The sequence below is a fragment of the Vombatus ursinus genome, unplaced genomic scaffold, assembly GCF_900497805.2.
Source record: "Vombatus ursinus unplaced genomic scaffold, bare-nosed wombat genome assembly UNPS02000749.1, whole genome shotgun sequence".
NCBI classification, from domain to species: Eukaryota; Metazoa; Chordata; class Mammalia; order Diprotodontia; family Vombatidae; genus Vombatus; species Vombatus ursinus.
Genome location: NW_020940527.1, coordinates 10,812,960 through 10,830,459, shown reverse-complemented (window position 1 = coordinate 10,830,459; position 17,500 = coordinate 10,812,960). Strand labels below are relative to the sequence as shown.

The following is a 17,500-nucleotide window of genomic DNA, read 5'->3' as shown; positions in this document are numbered from 1 at the left end:
TAATTGATGCCTTCTTAAAAAGCTCTTCTTAGAGCAAATTTTGTTCAACCAAATTTCACTTCAAATGTTCCAGAAGGACTTATTATTAATGGAATCCTGGGTTGATGTGATTGGTCAGGAGAGAATAATACCTGGCAGCATTGCCCCCATAGCACTAGCTGGCATCTCTGACATCTGGAGATGGAATAGAGCCACAATCCATGCCAAACCAGGCAATTCCTTCCCACCAAATAAGGAAAACTTTCCACCACCCAAGTCCCATGCACCATGGAACCTGCCTGATTGGTACCCTTTCAGGCCAATGTCTGTCCTTGCTGCTAAACCCTCCCAGATAGGAAAGACAGAAAGCTCTGGAGAGTCCAGTCCTACCCCCGCCGCCACCCCCCCCCAACACACCTGAGAGCCTCTGTTGTTTCACACAGTCCTAAAGGCAGAGAGCTCTGTGTCCACACCCTCTCTCCTTCTCTGTTGCCACCTACACCCCCACCTCCACTTCTCCAACTGCCTGCCAATGTCCAGTGGTACCTGCTTTATGCACTGCAGCCGATCATTGGTCTGCTGTATATGCCGGTCCATAGAATTCATTCTGATTGTCTCCTCTTGCCTTCTACCTGAAAGCCATTCACGTATTCCAGCCTGTGGGAAGAGAGAAAGAGAGGAGATCATCACCCAGGGCTATTCCTACCCAGATCTGACCCCTTTCCTCATCTCCTACAGGAACCTTCCTTTCTCTTTCCAAAACAGGGAACATCCCTAGGGTGGAAATCCCACAAACCCAACCCTTGTAACTACAGTACCACAATGACTTTCCCTTAAGTTACTTAAGGACACCCTGGGTAGGAAGAGCAGAGTCTACAATGGCGCCACACACACACACACACACACCCCCTACTGGGCAGGGGGAGATGAACAGCATGATTCTTCCCGTGCTGTGCTGCATGTGTCCTCTGCCTATGTATTAGGCACACAGACACTGGTGATGCAAAGACAAAAATTCAATACTACCTACCCTCAAGGAGTCTGCATTCTTTTGAAGAAGAAAACGTGTACGTGCTTAGCAGAATACAACATGAATACAAGGGAAATTGGGGAGCAAGGTAGCTCAATCTTGAAGAAGAAAGGGAACCGATGAGGTCAAGATGAGGGAAATGGAGAGGGAGAGGAGAGAGAAGAAAGAGGAAGGTTGGAGAAGCACAATATGGCAAGATGGTGGAGGGTCCTTGCACACCCCCAGCTCTAGGAGTTTAAATGGTATCCTAAAGGATATAGGAAGCCATTTATTTCCAGGACTGGGAGTGAAAAGATAAAAGCCTCAGGTTAGGAAGGATAATTGGGAAACATTAAGCCAGATGAATAGGGAGGGGTATAGACTGGAGGCTGGAAAGAGTCAAGTGGGAGGTGATAAGGGCCTGCATTTAAATTCATGTGTCTCCCATCTACCCAGTTAGTCTAGAAGGCCTCAGAGAGCCAGGCCACTACTCTTTTATTTCTTGGGTTTCCTCCCATATTGCCAAGAAAAAGGCTCCATGCCCAGCAGGGACTCATTACCTAAGATTGAAAAGAGAGTGTGTGGGACTGAGGAGCAAGGTGGTACGAGGACACCTTCTTTGGGGTCAGTTTACAGGCCTCAGGCCAGGGGATGAGGGAGGATGGGGTGGGGGTGGTAAAGGGAGAAGGTAGAAGGACATTCTCCCACCAAATCTGCCCTGAGGGAACGCCCCCTTTTCTAATGCAAAGTCAAGTTTCCCTCCTCTCCTCCACTCCCCAGGGGTGTTTATGGCCCTGGGCACCAATTAAAGAGGACTTATTTACATATTCATGAGATTTAGTGGGCTCCAGTCTATCGGTTTTAAGCGGGAGGGTAACAGATGTATTGACCTGTCAAACAAAGCCTTCCTGTCCAAAAGGTCCCCAAACACTAAGGGTTAGGAAGCCCAAGTCTTCCTTTAAATACAAGCGAACAGGGACAGGGATTGGAGGGTGAGGGTACAAAGACGGCCAGGGGGGAACCAATGCCTTAATCCTAGTCATTTCTGCCCCCCAGGCCATGATTCCCATCTCCCACCTCTCCTCAGGACAGAAAGGTTTCAGTCTAGACAAAAGACCCACTGCTTACTCCACATAACCAGCAGAGGTCACTGTTTACAAACCCAGCCAGGCTTCCCACCCTAACTCCCATCCAACCTGCACTGAACAGTTAGTTCTTCTGGCCGGGAAGAGGATGCTCCCATATCAGACAGCCCTCCCCTACACCCTCCTCACCGGGACACTTCAGAAAAAAAGTGCAGATAAGTTCTGGCTCAGCCCCTAAGTACATGACCACGGCCACTTAACCTTTCTCTGAGCCTCATTCATTTCTCCATCCATCAATGATTATTAATCATGTGTTAAATGAAAGGGTTGCACAAGATGATTTTAAGGTCTCTTCTAGCTTTAAATTGTTGATGCTGGCGGTGACTGGCCTCAGTCTGTCCTGGGGACCAGATCAGAGAGAAACTCTTTTTTTCACCATCATCCCTCTTCCTGCCCCCCCCCCCATTCATTCAACATATATCTGAGCAGAACCTATCACATTCAAGCCACAATAGGAGACACAATTCAGTTCCACTCAATTCAATTTAACAAATATTAAGACCTTATTATGCACAAGGTGTTGGTCTAGGTGACTGGGGGAAAAAAAAACTCACACCAAGAGAGTCCCTGCCCTTAAAAAGCTTACATTTTACTTGAGGAGATGAGAAAAGTGAACAGACAGGTGTAATGTCATAGGGTAGGGTGTGATGGGGGGCAAAAGAGAGATAGCTATGGGTGTAGTGGAAAGAATGCTGAATGGGGCGTACATTTCCACATGAGTTGGAATCCCTGCTCTGCTCTTTACTAGCTTCTTATATTATAGGAGCACAGATTTAGAATGGAGAGCACTGGAATGCATCTGTTTGTGTGTGTGTGTGTGTGTGTGTGTGTGTTTTAATCTTTTGCTTTTACCTTTCCTACATTTCCCAAGACATCTCCCCTTCTTCTCCCTCCCAGAGGAGGACAGGAAAATAGATTGTATTTTCTTATAATAAAGAAAAAGAGACCATTTGACAAAACTAATCAACACATCCAAAGAACCTGCCAGTCTCTGTACGGCGACCCTGTCTTAGTCCCACACCTCTCCAAAGAAGGAACTGGGCACTTTCTTATATCTTGTCTTTGAGGCCAAGCCTGGTCATGATAATCTTATGACAATTTCAATTATTTTATCATTCTTTCTGTTCACGTGCTTCTAATTGGGTATACTGATTTCCTGGTTCTGCTGATTTCACTCTGCATCAATTCATGTCTTTTCCTGTTTTACCACATTCCTTATTTCTTATAGCACAGTAATATTCCATCACATTCATATACTCCAACTTGTATAGCTATTGTCCTTAGATGGACATCTACTTTATTTCCACTTCTTCACTAATAATAACATCTTGCATTTCTGTAGCATTTAATTTATATAGTACTTTAAGAATGGCAAAATATATTATCTCAAAACAACTCTGTGAGGTAAGTGCTATTATTATCCCCATTTTACAGATGAGGAAATTTAGGCAGATAGAAGCTATGCTCAGAGTCACTCAGCTACTAAGTGCCTGGGGCTGGACTGAACTCAAGTTTTCCTAACTTTCAGTCCAGGTCTTCCTGACTCTTGGTCCAGACCAAATAGTGAGGCAATAAATACTTTGGAGAAAGAGGAAGGTTTGTTTGTTTGTCTGTTTTCTGTCAATGATCTCTCCTTGGATAATCTGCCTAGCAGGGAAAAATCTCTGGGTCAAAGGGTTTGTACATCTTCCTCACTTTCTTTGCATAATGCCTAATGCCTTTGCAGAATGGGTAAATTAATTCAAAGTTCCAACAAGATTTCACTAGGAGTGCCCACCATCCCCCAAATCCTCTAACTTCAACTATTCCCAATTTATGTCATTTTTTGCCAATTTGTGGGTGTGACAAAAATCTTCAGAGACGTTTTAATTTGCATCTCTTGTGGCTAGTGATTTAGAGCATTATATGGTTGTTAATAGTTTGCAATTCTTTTGAGAAATGTCCTTATCTTCTGACCATTAATCTACTAGAGAAAGGCTTTTGGTCTTACATATTTCTGTTAGTTGCTGATATATCCTTGATATTAGACCCTTATCAGAGATAGGTGATACAAAGATTTTTCCCAGGCAATGACTTCCCTTATCTTACTTTATTGTCTTCCTACAAAAAGCTTTCCAATCTCATGTAACCAAAATTACCTAGTCCATCTTTGTTAATTCATCTAGTCTTGGCTGCTCATTTAACAAAGGAAGAAACTGTTACCCATAGGACGTGCAGGTGATAGGCAGCAGAACCAGGATTTGAACCAAGGTCTAATTCTAAATCCAACCCACTTTTCATTGCATGATAAGGCCTCCTGGGGCAAGTAACTTCCCTTCTCATTTTCCTCTTCTGTAAAATGAGGAGAATGGACTGGATCCTTTTCAATTCCTGTCCATCACTGAGTCCTAACACCCAATGAGATGCAAACAAAATGCTCCTGGAAAATGCGAGGAGGGAGGGAACATTTTTAGCACCTATTGAGCTTGAAAGAGGTAAGACATAAATGTGCGCAAAAGCTACCCTAAAAGATAGAATGGATACAGGGGAGATTCCAAGCGACCTTAAGACACTTTGAGTGTAAGAGTCTCCCAGCCCTATTTGCCTCTGACTTGTGACTTTCAGCCTGCTTTCCTCTCAGTCCTGTGATGACTCGCCCCAAGGCCCCACTTCTTTGTACTCTGTTAGTTAAATTTTCCTGCGTATATATGCCTTGTATCCACCACTAGGCTATGCTACAAGTTCCTTGAGCATGGAGCCTGATACCTCTGTGTTTCCCACAGTACTTGATATAGTACAGAACACAGAAAGATACTTAATGACTGACTGGCTGACGAGTGACCAGTTGGACAGACTATGATACCACAGTGTCCAGCTTTGAGCAATCCAAGTTGTTGGTGACAGCAGGCATGCATGCTATTTAGTGGCTGGAAAGATCTGGGTTCAAATCCTGCTCAGACATTTACTGGCTATGTAAGCCTGAGCAAGTCATATCACTCTGTGCCTCAGTGTCCCCATCTATAAAATGAGGAGGTTAGACTATAGTTTCTGAAGTCCCTTTCGGCTTTAAATCTATGATTTGGTGACTTTATGGTATAGTTTAACCGTTGCCCAAGGTCTGAGCTTGTAAACAACATGCTGCTTACTATGGTGGCTCAGAGAGTGTGAAGGACAGCAGGAAGAATTCAGCTCCAATGGGGAGAGAAAGTCCGAGTAGCAAACTTACAAATGGAACACAGCCAAAGTGAGAGTTTCACCCGCAGGTCTTGTAAAATAGGAATCACAGCTTATGAGGCCTTAGCCACAATCTGTTTTGAAAGCAGGGGAAATGGACAAGTTGACTTCTAGAGTGTTTCTCTGGTGGGAGAAGTTGGGAAGTAGGTGCACGCCTGGGCTTCAAGATTTACTTTCCGGTGTTGGAGACAATGGGAGGGATAGGTTGAAAGGGGGTGGGGTTGGGAGGAGAAACATCACTATTTCAGGTAGAAAATAATGGGCCATTTAAAAAAAAATCTATAAAGGATAAAATGTCTGGCTGATTAGAAAGGCATTGGCAAAGAAGGTGACATTTTTAAACTTGAGAGATTAATGGTGTAAAAACGGGGTGAGTAATAGCCATTAACACCATAATGGATGGTATCGGTAGCAAATGCTTTAAGAATGAAAATTGGCCTTGGAGGAAGAGCTGGGTTGTGCTTTCTGTACTTTCAGTAGAAGGGGAATCATTCTGTCTCCATCTTTTCTCCTTCCCCCTGCTGTGGACAGGAAGGAAGAAAGCCCTTCTCTAATGAGAAGCTGGGTAAATTCAGGGGCCAGAAGAGTGGGGGAGAGCTGATGATAACAAGGTGTCTAAGTGTGAGGGGAAGATGGTCCAAAGCACGCCCAGGCTTCCTGAATCATTCTGCCCGAAAGGCTCTCTCCTCCTAGTTGATGCTTACTTATTGTCTGTTTATCTGAATACTATCACCTACCCCTCAAAGCTTAGTTAAAGGTCAGTCTCTTTAAGGGAACCTTCTTTGACCGTACAGGTCCTGCCCACACTGATCTCCTAAAAGCCATCATTGTTTGCATTACTCATTGGGAAAGGGACTGCACCTGTGATTTCACAGGTATAGAGCAGAGATGTGAACCACTGCACACAATGCTCAAGGCACTCCCTAATGCTGCCCCAACCAGATTAAAATGAATTTAGGAAATTAACAAAATAAATAAAAATACAATTGAACATAGATAATGTTAACATGTGGTTTTCTAAGGCAATATGCAGCCCACAGGAATCCTTATATATGGTTTAATGGTCCTGTTTCTATTTTTTTTTTTTTTACATCATTGGTATAGGGAACTCTCATGCAAAAAAAAGGTCCTGTACAGATACAAGCCAGCATCTTCTTTGAATCTTATGGTCTTAAGAACCGTCTAGAGCATTGGGAAGTTTAGTGATTTGCCCAGGGTCCCACAGCCATTATGTGTTAGAGGGACTTGGCCTCAGGTGGTCCTGCCTTAGAGGTCAGCTCTCCATCCGTTACTCTTAACTTCTATGTAGCACCATTTATTTATAAAATAGGTATTTTATCTTCCTAAGTAGGCTGTAGACTCCTTCAGGGCAGGGGACATGTCTATTCCCCTCCTTTCTCCCAGGAGCTAACAATGGTGTGGTCATAGAATGGTTTCTTCATATGTCTGTCTCCTGCAAGATCAAGGTGGGAGAGGAAGTACAAAGCACTAAGGAAATAATTTGTCTCTTGTGGGTTGATTTTCTCAGAATCCCAGAATCCCAGGACTAGAAGGGAACTCAGAGGCTAACCGGTCCAACTTGCACCCAAACAACCAGCCTCTCTGTGCCACGCCAGGCACATAGCCATCCAGCTTCTGCTGAAAAGCCTCGAGTGAGCGAGGAACCTACTAGATCTGGATGAAAGCTGTTCTAACTCTGGACAGAATTAACTGCCTCCTCATAGCAAATTTAAATTTGCCTCTTGGCAACTTGCTCTCAGTTTTACCCTCTGCCATCATGCTGAAGAAGCCTAATCCTTTTCTTTTAAGTCATGGCAAAAAGCACGTATTAAATGCCTACTGTGTGCCAGGCACTGTGCAAAGTGCTAGGGATATGAAGAAAGGCAAAAATTCTCTCTCTCTCTCACACACACAACAACAACAACAACAGTGTTTGCCTTCAAGCTCACAGTCCAAAGGGGGAGATAATATACACACAACCATGTATAACCAAGGTATATAAAATATCAACTGGGGGGAGTTTCGAAGGGAAAGTGCTCATTTTAAGGAAGAATAAGAAAGGTTTCTTGTAGAAGACGGCCCTTGACCAAGACCTGAAGGAAGCCAAGAGAAAGAGAACAGGAAGAAGAGAATTCCAGGGATGGGAGACAGCTAGCGGAAACCTTGGAGTTGGGAGATAGAGTGCAGATAAAGGCATAGATGGAACGCTATCATGTCCGCAGAGGACACTAAGCTGGGAGTGAGAGCCAACATATGGGATGAGAGTCAGGATTCAAAAAGAAGCTGATAGCCTAGAGAATGGGGCATGAGGTCTTTTGATAAAGTCATGCTTTACCATTCCCCTTTGAGGGGTCAGTGACAGAAAAAGAAACATACTGTGCTTTACAATTTATAAATCATCCTTACACATAATATCTCATTTGCTCTTTACAATAACCCTGTGAAGTAGTGTATTATTATTCCCATTTCACAGATGAATCTTCGAACGACAAAGGCCAATCATTTACTCAGGATCACGTAAATCAAAGCGGGGGGGATATCTAAACAAAAATCTTCTGGCTCCAAATCTAATGGTTCTCTACCACAGGGGTATCACACTCCTAGCTCCCACTAAATCATACGTAAAGATCACTGTGGGCTACAGTGACTTAAAAAACCACATATTAACATTATTTATGTTCTACAGTATTTCTATTAAACATTTACCAATTACAGTTTAACTTGATTCGGGTCCCAAACTAGAGTCCTGTGGGCAGTGTGTCTGACATCCCTGCTCTACTCCATAGCAGGCTATCGCCTCTGTGTTGCATAAGAGGAACAATAGTTTACCCAAAGTCATTCAGCTAGTAAGTGGTAGTGTCAGAACTAGAACCCAGATCTTTCGATTCTAAGTCCTATCTCTCTGCACTGCATCACAGGAACCCCAAGTTTACACTTGCTCAAGGCAGCAGTGGGCTCAATAGATTTTCTCTGTCAAACATCTCCCTGGACAGACATTTGGTGAAGGAGCAGGGGAAGAGGACTTTTCTAAGCTGGAATTTGGCTACAGTTTCAACAGATTCTCTCTCCCCAGCGGAAAGCTTGGAAGACAAACAAATCGCTGGCAAATGCTTTTATTATGTGCTGGAGACAAAGTCCGTTCAATCAGGTAAAAGAGAATAGCATGCTCATGTATCCAGGAGGATGCCAGTCACCAGAGGAGCCAGACCCCATAATCCCTTTTTCGTCTGTGTGTCAATGTGACGGCTTTCACCTCCTTGGTTAGCTGGGTGACTCCCTACACTGTCCTTTTCCTGCCCTTTTCATCTCTGATCAAAGTGGACTCACACACAAACTGTGAGGTAGGAAGAATCACTATTACCATTCCCATTTTCCAGATGAGAAACCAGATACCTATAGAGATGGACTGGAGCGTCTAAGCCCCCCACCATTAAACTTCTATTGAGCACCTAATTTAATGAGTTATCTGGGAGCCTGCATGGAGCAGAGGACATCGTACCCAACTTGGCAGTCAGGGGACTCAGGTTCAAGTGTTTTCTCTGACAACAGCTATGAATGAACAAATCACGTGACCTTCGTGGGCCTCAGTTTCCTTATCAGGAAAATGAGTATAATCGTGCCTGTTGCATGGGGTTGTTGTAAAGTTCAAACGAGCTAACATTTTAAATACATACACACACACATACAGGTACACACATATATACACAAACATATTTACATATACATATGGATTATTCTTATTATCATCTTCTTCTCATCTTTTTTGAAGTGGATATCTTGCTTTTTTATAATCAATGTTCTTTGGACTACCACAAAAAGGTGTAAAATGATTGCTTTTGGTAACCGAATGAAAACACTGGGGTGTAAGCTTATCTTTTGTAGACTTGCTGAAAACATCTTTGGGACAATTTTAGTGGCAGTTTATTGTCTGACATCTTGATGTTTTCTGCCTCCTAACACACACACACACACACACACACACACACACACACACACACATTTTCTATATTTCCCTTCTTAAAAGGTAACTGATCAGAGGGAAACTGGGGAAGTAGGAAGAATTCAATCCAATTCAATACGCATTAGGTGCCTACTATGTATAAGTGGATATTAAGATGAGAGATGACAATGACAGGTACAATCTAATGGGAGGGGACTGGATATGTACTAACGGGGCAAAAGAGAGATGCAAAGTACTCTAGAAAAATGGCAGGAGGGAGGAATGCCTTGGGGGAAGGGGAGAAGAAAGCAATGAAGCTACCTGGGACTTGGTGATGGAGGCAGGCCACCTGATTCCCGAGCACAGGTAATTTAAAATTGAGACTTTCCCACCCAGGTTCCATCTGAGGTCAGAGAAATGATAAAAGCTATAAATCTTGTTTTAAGTTTGGTATTTTTTAGTTGCTTCCCCCCCCCACCCGGGAGGCGGGGTGGTGGAGTCAAACTGAACTACTGGAAAGAGTTCTGGTTTGGGAGTAAAGGATTTGTACTCGAACTTTGGCTCTTATCTAATTACACCTGTATGATCAATTTCCCTCATGTGGCTTGGTTTTCCTCATCCGTAAAATGAAAGAGCTGAACCATTTTCCTTTCAATTCTAAGGCTGTGAATGAGGGGAAGATTCTTGAATGTCCACACTCGAAATTTAGTGCAGTCTTGTCTCACTTTAACTGTCTTCTATTCTACCACTCACTCCATTCTGCAGACCCTCTGTTCCATCAACAGGGGCCTATTTTCCTACTATGTGACTTTACTTATGGTGTTCCCCATTTTCTCCCTCTCCTCCCCACCCTGGAAAGTCTAGCCTGCTCATCCACATTCTATGTGTTGCCAGTAGACAAGTATCAACTTGAGCCCTGTGACCTGAGCTCATTTTCTCATCCACAATATGGGGTAAGAATGTCTACCTTATTTCACCTCTCTCACAGGATATCGTGATGTGGAAATGAGGACATGGATGTGAATCTACTTTTTAAATCACAGGGCTCAATATGAATGTATTCTGATCCATCCTTCAAGGCCCAACTCAATTTCAACCTGCATGAAGTCTTCTCTGACCATTCTAGCCATGGGGATGTCTATCTCTTCCTTTATGAACCTCACTTCCTTCTCATACTAACATTGTCTTCTCTGGTTAGTTAGTTTTCCATTTTATGGTTAGTCTTCTATCCTCAACTAGATGATAAATTCGACGGGGGCTCTATAGCATCTAGCGACAAAATGGATCATTGGATTAACAAGAGAATTCAACTAGGAGGCTTCTGAGGTCCCTTCTTGCTCTGATCTCTGATCCTGTAACTAGACTATGCTTGAGCACATCTGGGTTTCAATCTTGGCGGTGCCATTTACAAGATGTGTGACCTGAGGTCAGCCACTTAACTTCCTCCATCTTTAAAATGCAGATAGTGATCTCTGCTTTGCTCTTCCTACTTCACAGGGCGATTTTAAGGATCAAATGATGGGTGAGACTACAAAGAACTGTAATTCAAATGTAGGGTATTAAGATGATCAATAATACAGTGGCACGATTTGATGTCAAGATCTGGAATCAAATGCCATCCTTGCCACTTATTGGGTGGTATGTCCTTGGGCAAATCATGACTTTTTGAGCCTTAATCCTTTCCTCATCTGGGAAGTGGGATGCCACAAGACCTATTGGCTGGGGCTATTGTGGGGATTGAATGAGAAAAACATCCTTATTTCTAACCATTTCCATTATAAAAAAGTCCACATCTGAAAAGAGCACCCCTTACATATGTATGGTTCTTTGTAAACCATAAAATATGATATGAATGCAAGCCATTATTGTTTTTTTATATCCCCCCAGTGCCCTGAATAACAGGTGCTGAATAAATATTTTATTGATTCAGAAAGGGCTAGAACCCAGGACTGGTGCGGAACTCTATTATACAATAAATAAGCCACCGGTGGCTGCTCTGGATGCTGGATGGGACAGGAACTAAAAACACACGCACACCCAAAACTGGCTTTGCTGAGTTTCTCTGATTCATTCCCCCTCATCCCTCCTCCCTCCCCTTACTTTGTATGAGTACCAATGAATTCAAGGAAAGAGGCAAAGGTTTCTTTTTCTCTATGTCTTTCATTCAGAAGACATTCTTTCATTCGTTGTTCAGAAAACAAAGCAGGTGTGAACTGGGCATTTTGGAGTTAAGTGGTAGGGACTGGTGGCTGTTGCTGGCACTGGTACTGGGGTTGGGGACGGAGCAACTGCTTTAGAAATCTGGTCGAGGGAAAAACTCAGTACAGTCAGCTAGATGGAGCGATGGATGGAGTACCAGGTTGGAGTCAGGAAGGCCTGAATTCAGATCTGACCTCATGTGGGCCTCTGGCCAAATCACTTTATCTCTGCTTCTCTCAGTTTCCCCATCTGTAAAATTGGAATAATAATAGCGCCTACCTCCCAGGGTTGTTATGAAGCTCAAATAAGGTAATAATTGTAAAGCACTTAGCACAGTGCCTGGCACATAGTAAGTAAGCTCTATATAAATGTAAGCTATTATCACGTCTACCATCATCATCATTATTATTACATTAAGAAGAGTCAGGCAGGGAGCACAGTGCCTGGCACATAGTAAGTAAGCTCTATATAAATGTAAGCTATTATCACTTCTACTATCATCATTATTATTATTACATTAAGAAGAGTCAGGCAGGGACAGCACCATGGGGTGACTAGAGAGGGCAGAACCAGTGGAAGCCTAGGAGTTTCTCCCTCATCATCACCACAGCTCATCTTTAGCAGAGACAGAAAGTGATGGGAGGGAGAAAGGGCAGTGGTCAGTAGTCTTCAGGTACCAGAAAACGCCAATTTGGATAGCTCATGTCTCCTGTCCTCTACTCAATAACATTCAAAAACTCCCTATTGTCTGAACTCTCCTTTCCTTTTTTGCTCTGAAGGCCCACTAATATGTGGACTCCATGCTGTCTGGCTCTTTTTTGCTCCCCAATATTCTTCATGCTTCTCCATCTGATGTGTTTTTTTTGGGCTGCTGGCTACCAAACTGCATTTCCTCTGCACGCCAGCAGATGTCTCCCTTTCCTACCAAAGGACATCTCCCTCCATCTCGCCTGTCCTTAGCTTCTGCCTGCAGAACCCTGTCTCACAGAGAAGCCTGCTGTTTCCTTTAAGCCTTTACAAGTTCCTACAAATCCTCCACTGCTGCCCCCTAACAGGGAATAAGTAGTAAAACTGACACTGACTGTCTGACCTTGTGACTATTGATTAACAACTTCTGCACTCCCTTGTCATCCTTCACACCTCCTGGACTGGCAAATTTAGGGCTAAGGACTCCAGTCCTCCTTCCTCCAGTCAGCTGAGCCCCTTTCAGAATAGGGCCATCTGAGGGGTCAAGTGGCTGCTACATTGTGGGTCACCAGCCACCACACATCTCTTGTATTCATTCACCTCCTGCAGAGTATGACTGAATATGGCAGCCAGCATGGCGCCCTCATGCAACTATGCCAGCCTACATGGCGCCCTGGCAACGGCACTGAGGTCACAGTCCAAAGACTTGGGTTTGAATCCTTCACTCTGCTGCCTGTGTGACTTTGCAGGAGTTTTTGTCTTAGGACTTTAGTTCCCCTCTATGTAAAATGAAGGATTGGAACGAATGACTTGTTTCCCTTACATTTGGATGAATCTATATCATCAGCTTATTGGGGGGGGGCAGCATGGAGTCTGGGATAGAAAATAGGTCTCAGAGTTCCGGAAGACCTGGGTTCATGTCCTATCTCTGATACACGCTGCCTCTGTGGCCCTAGGCAAGTCATTTAAATTTCCCAAGGGCAGAGAAGCTTAAGTTTCTCTGTACCTAACACAGTACAACACACAGAACAGTTGCCCTGTGATAACTTGTTGACATAACTGAATTCCAATTTTTCTTACTCTCAGAAGGTACTCCAGCGGTCAATTCATACTACCTAAGCCAACCAACCCCCGCTGACTTAAAAGGCCTACAGAGGAGCCTAGCTCCCCCATAGGCTCTAATCTCCATTACACTCCAGGCAAATTCTTCTGAATGTCTAACTTGAATCCATTTGCTTAAGCCTGTTTGGATTTCAGAGGAGAATAAAGATAATAATTCACATTGATATAGTAACGCAGGGGTCCATCATTGCTCATAGAACCCTGCCACCCACAAATTCTGCCTTGCAGACCAGCCCTGGCCTTCCCCCTAAGGTTGATCATACCCTGGGAAGTGCATAGAGCAGGACCTCTCAACACACTCTGGGTTTTTACCTTTGGACAGATCCAGCGCAGGGCTGCTGGCTGGAGAAGAAGACTTTCTACCCACCTTCTCATCTTCCTCATCTGCTCCCCCTATCCCCTCAAAGATGCTGGGCTGGATGACAGCCTACTGACCTTTCCCCTCCCCAACCCAAGCCCACTTCTCAAACCGAAAGGGAACACTGCAAGCCAAGACTACGGGTTGTTTTTAGCAGACAGACACATACGTGGTTATGCGCTCCCACACATACGTGCTTTGACAGTGAGTTCTTGATTCGCCATGGTTGTCGGGGACAGGGAGAGCACGAATAAATGCAGCCCACTGAGAATCCAAATTCTTGTTTTAGCCCACCGCCTCCAGCTGCCCACCCCTTTTACTGCAGGCAAGAAGCCAGTCAGACAAGGCAAGGAGCAGAGAGGACTAGATAGGAGACAGGAGACAAGCTTTCACCCCAGCTCTGCCAAACTTTGCCGTTCATTTAGTCATGACTCTGGCTAGGTCATACTCCTCTCTCTGGGCCTCAATTTCCCCTTCTATAAAATAGGAGTGGGAGGGAATAAGCATTTATATAATACCTACTTTGTGCTATGCACCATGCTAAACACTTTATAAATATTATCTCATTTGATCCTCCCAACAGCACTTCAAAACAGGTGCTGTTATTATTGCCATTTTACAGTTGAGGAAACTGAGTCAAACAGAAGGAAAGTGACTTGCCCAAGATTACACTGGTAGTAAGTGTTGGGTCTTCCTGACTTCAGGCCCAGCACTCTATCCACTGAGCCATCTAGCTGTCAAATGATCCAGATAATCTCTAGGATTTTTTTCCAGTTATAATAATTATTTCATGATGAAGACGTTTCTCCTCCCCTGCCTTTTTACAATATTTTGTAGATGTCATGGCAAGTCTGGAAAGGAACTAGCAACATGGAGAAGCCATGAACTAGCCATGTACCTGTGAATATTGGGAGCTTACTCTGGGTAGATGGGCCCGGACTGAAGTTTCACACAGAAAAAAGTCAACAAACTCACTCCCTTCCATATGGATCAGAGGATCTCAATGTGACCCAAGGTCAAATTATTAACCCTCTAGCATACCTTCTTTGGATGCCACCATCCACCACCCACTAGTAGACATGGCTTAGGTTTTATTCCTTTATTTCACTGCCTTTAAGCAGTCTATTTTTGAAAGACTCAGTGAAATTCTAGGCCATCTTGTTCAACATTCTTGCCTCAAAACAGGATGGGGGGCTTATGGCAAAACCCAGCCCCAACCATCTTCTGAGCTTAGGTGCCCAGGTGCCTCCCAACCTCCAAGCCATACAACTTTTAAAGTACTTGGCAATTAAAGAAAAAAGCCAGGAGGAAAGGTCTGTGTATCTGACACAAGAAAAAAGGAAGTCACTTGGTTTACTAACATGCCAGTGAGAAGCCACTGTGGCTTGTCTCAGCTGAACACCAAGCATGGATGTACATGTGACAAAGCAGAGGAACAGAGCAAGACAGTGCCACTCAATAGGGTGGTTTCCATCATGCAGAAATTTCTCAAAGATGCTGGCCCCTCTTTTGCTCTAGAAGTATATCCATCATTTGAGAAAGGGAGGGGGGGGGGGGAAATGGTCTGTTGCCTCCTTGGTGACAGCCCTGATAAGTGAGCTTGTCCAGAATGAGGCCTCCTTTTACTCCATTGGTTAAATTTTCTTTTTCTTCCTTTTTTTTGGGGGGGGCAATCGGGTCACAGGGTCACATTGCTAGTGAGTATCATGTGTCTGAGGCTAGATTTGAACTCTGCTCCTCCTGACTCCAGGGCTGGTACTCTCTCCACTTTGCCACCTAGCTGCCCCTAAATTTTCTTATGTATGTACGCCCTGTTTCCATGGCTAGACTTTAAGCTCCTTGAGGGTAACACGGGTTATTTCCACTTGGGCTCTTTCCCCATTATCCCCACCACTGTCCCCACCAGAGACCTAGACTCTGCTCCTGGTGTGCCTAACTCTGATAAGTGAGCTAGCTTTTGCCTTAACTTGCCCAGAAGCAGCCCTCACACCCTTCCCAGGTACCTCCATGTTGTGCCATCCCCCTTCTCTGTGTTATCTTCGGTCTTCCCCGTTAGAGTATAAGCTCCTTGGAGGCAAGACCTATTGGACTTGCTTGTATTGGTACGACTGGCACTTGGCCCAGCACCTGGGAATTAATTAATGCTGGCAAGTAATTAATGCTCTCTCCCTCCCCATCTCTTCTCTCTCTGTCTCTGTGTCTGTCCCCCCAATCATCTATCTAACCTACCTATCTATTATCTGTACTTGGAATATGGAGGATTGGAGGTCACTGGGGTAACTGAATGTGTGTATACATATACATGAATGTATACATACATATACACATGTGGACACAGACATACACACATAGACATATGTGTCTCTCTGTGTGTGTGTATATATACACACATAGATGCATGTACACACAAATACATGGACTGTGTATGAAGCAGGCCTGGTGATGGAAACACACACACACACACACACACACACACACACTCACGCACTGACAGCTTGCATTAGTATGTGGAGCAGCTCCCTCTGGGAGCCTTGGGCAGTGGTGCACAGAAATTATTCACTCACCAGCCTCATCTGCAGCCTGATTACCAAAGTAAAGGTGGTTCTCCACATGGGGCGAAGGTGGAGAGGGGAGGGTGGAGGAAGCCCCAAAGCCTGAGAGCCATTTCCTTCAAGGCTCTGCTGGGATGTCCTGGTGACCCCAGGAACAGCCAGGGTCCCCTTTTTGAACCTCTCTCCTGCCCCCATCAGCTAAGAGGTGACATTCAAGGTCAAGGTCTGGTTGCATTCCCTCCTATGAGCTGCCTTGCCTTGGCCAGCTCTCTACAGAGTAGCAAAGAAAGAAGAATCTGGGGAGCTGGGGAAGAGATATTTAACACACCACAATTCGGGGATGGGATAGAAGGAAAAAATCATTTATTCTTTATTCTCTCTTTTAACAATTTATTAAATACCTTCTCTGTACAGAGAAGGCAGGTGGGTGGCACAGCAGATAGAGCACCAAGTCTGAAGTCAGGAAGACTCATCTTCCTGAGTTCAAGTTTGGCCTCAGACACTTACCAGCTGTGTGACCCTGGGCAAGTCACTTCACCCTATTTGCCTCAGTTTCCTCCTCGTCTATAAAATGAGCCAGAGAAGGAAATCGCAAACTTTCTGCCAAGAAAACCCCAAATGGGTTCAACAAGAGTCAGGAATGACAGAACAACAACACAGAGAAGGGAGAAGATACAGATCCAGGAAAGACATGGTCCCATCATGGAGCTTTCCTTCCAGTGGTGGGATAGGGCACAAACACTGATAACCATGATGATAAGTTAAGACACATCCCTAAGCTCTGGGAGAGGTCAGAGAGAGAAGGTCACTATTGACTAGAAGACACCAGGGAAGGCTTGGCATCTGAGCTGGGATTTAACGGAGAGCTAAGAACTCCATGGGGAATGTGGAGGAGGGAAGACATTCAAGGCACTGTGTCACTGTCCTTAGCCCAGAGCATCTTGTGTTCCAGACCACGGCTGTGTGGTCAATGAGATAACTTCACATCAGTCCTGCATCAAGAAGCCATCCTTAATTAAGGTGGTCAGGAAGCACTAATCCTCAACATTTACTGCTCCGGAAAATCCATTAGTCTGCAACATTTATTTGAGCATCGCTGGGAACCAGGCCCCTAGCTAGGCATGGGAGCAGTCAGAGAAGTATGAGACATGCTCTCTCTATGTTCCAAAAACTTAGAGTCTAGGCCCAGAGATGAGCTACAAACAAGAAAGAAAAAGGCTTCCTAAGAACATCTAGTATGTAAGAAGTTTTGAATAACCAGTATAGACACTCTGGGCTAGAAGGGTAAGGAGATGG

General features: G+C 44.4%; 1 protein-coding gene across 5 annotated transcripts in view; it reads right to left on the bottom strand.

The window, feature by feature from the left end:
- Positions 1 to 17,500, bottom strand: part of ZMIZ1 (zinc finger MIZ-type containing 1) — a 439,562-nt gene that overhangs the window by 190,168 nt on the left and 231,894 nt on the right. For all 5 annotated transcript variants that reach the window (XM_027858970.1, XM_027858962.1, XM_027858989.1 and 2 more), the window contains one exon: positions 526 to 636. In XM_027858970.1, coding sequence (XP_027714771.1) covers positions 526 to 585 — 60 coding nt within the window. In that variant the 5' untranslated portion in view covers positions 586 to 636. The remainder of the gene's footprint in view (positions 1 to 525; positions 637 to 17,500) is intronic.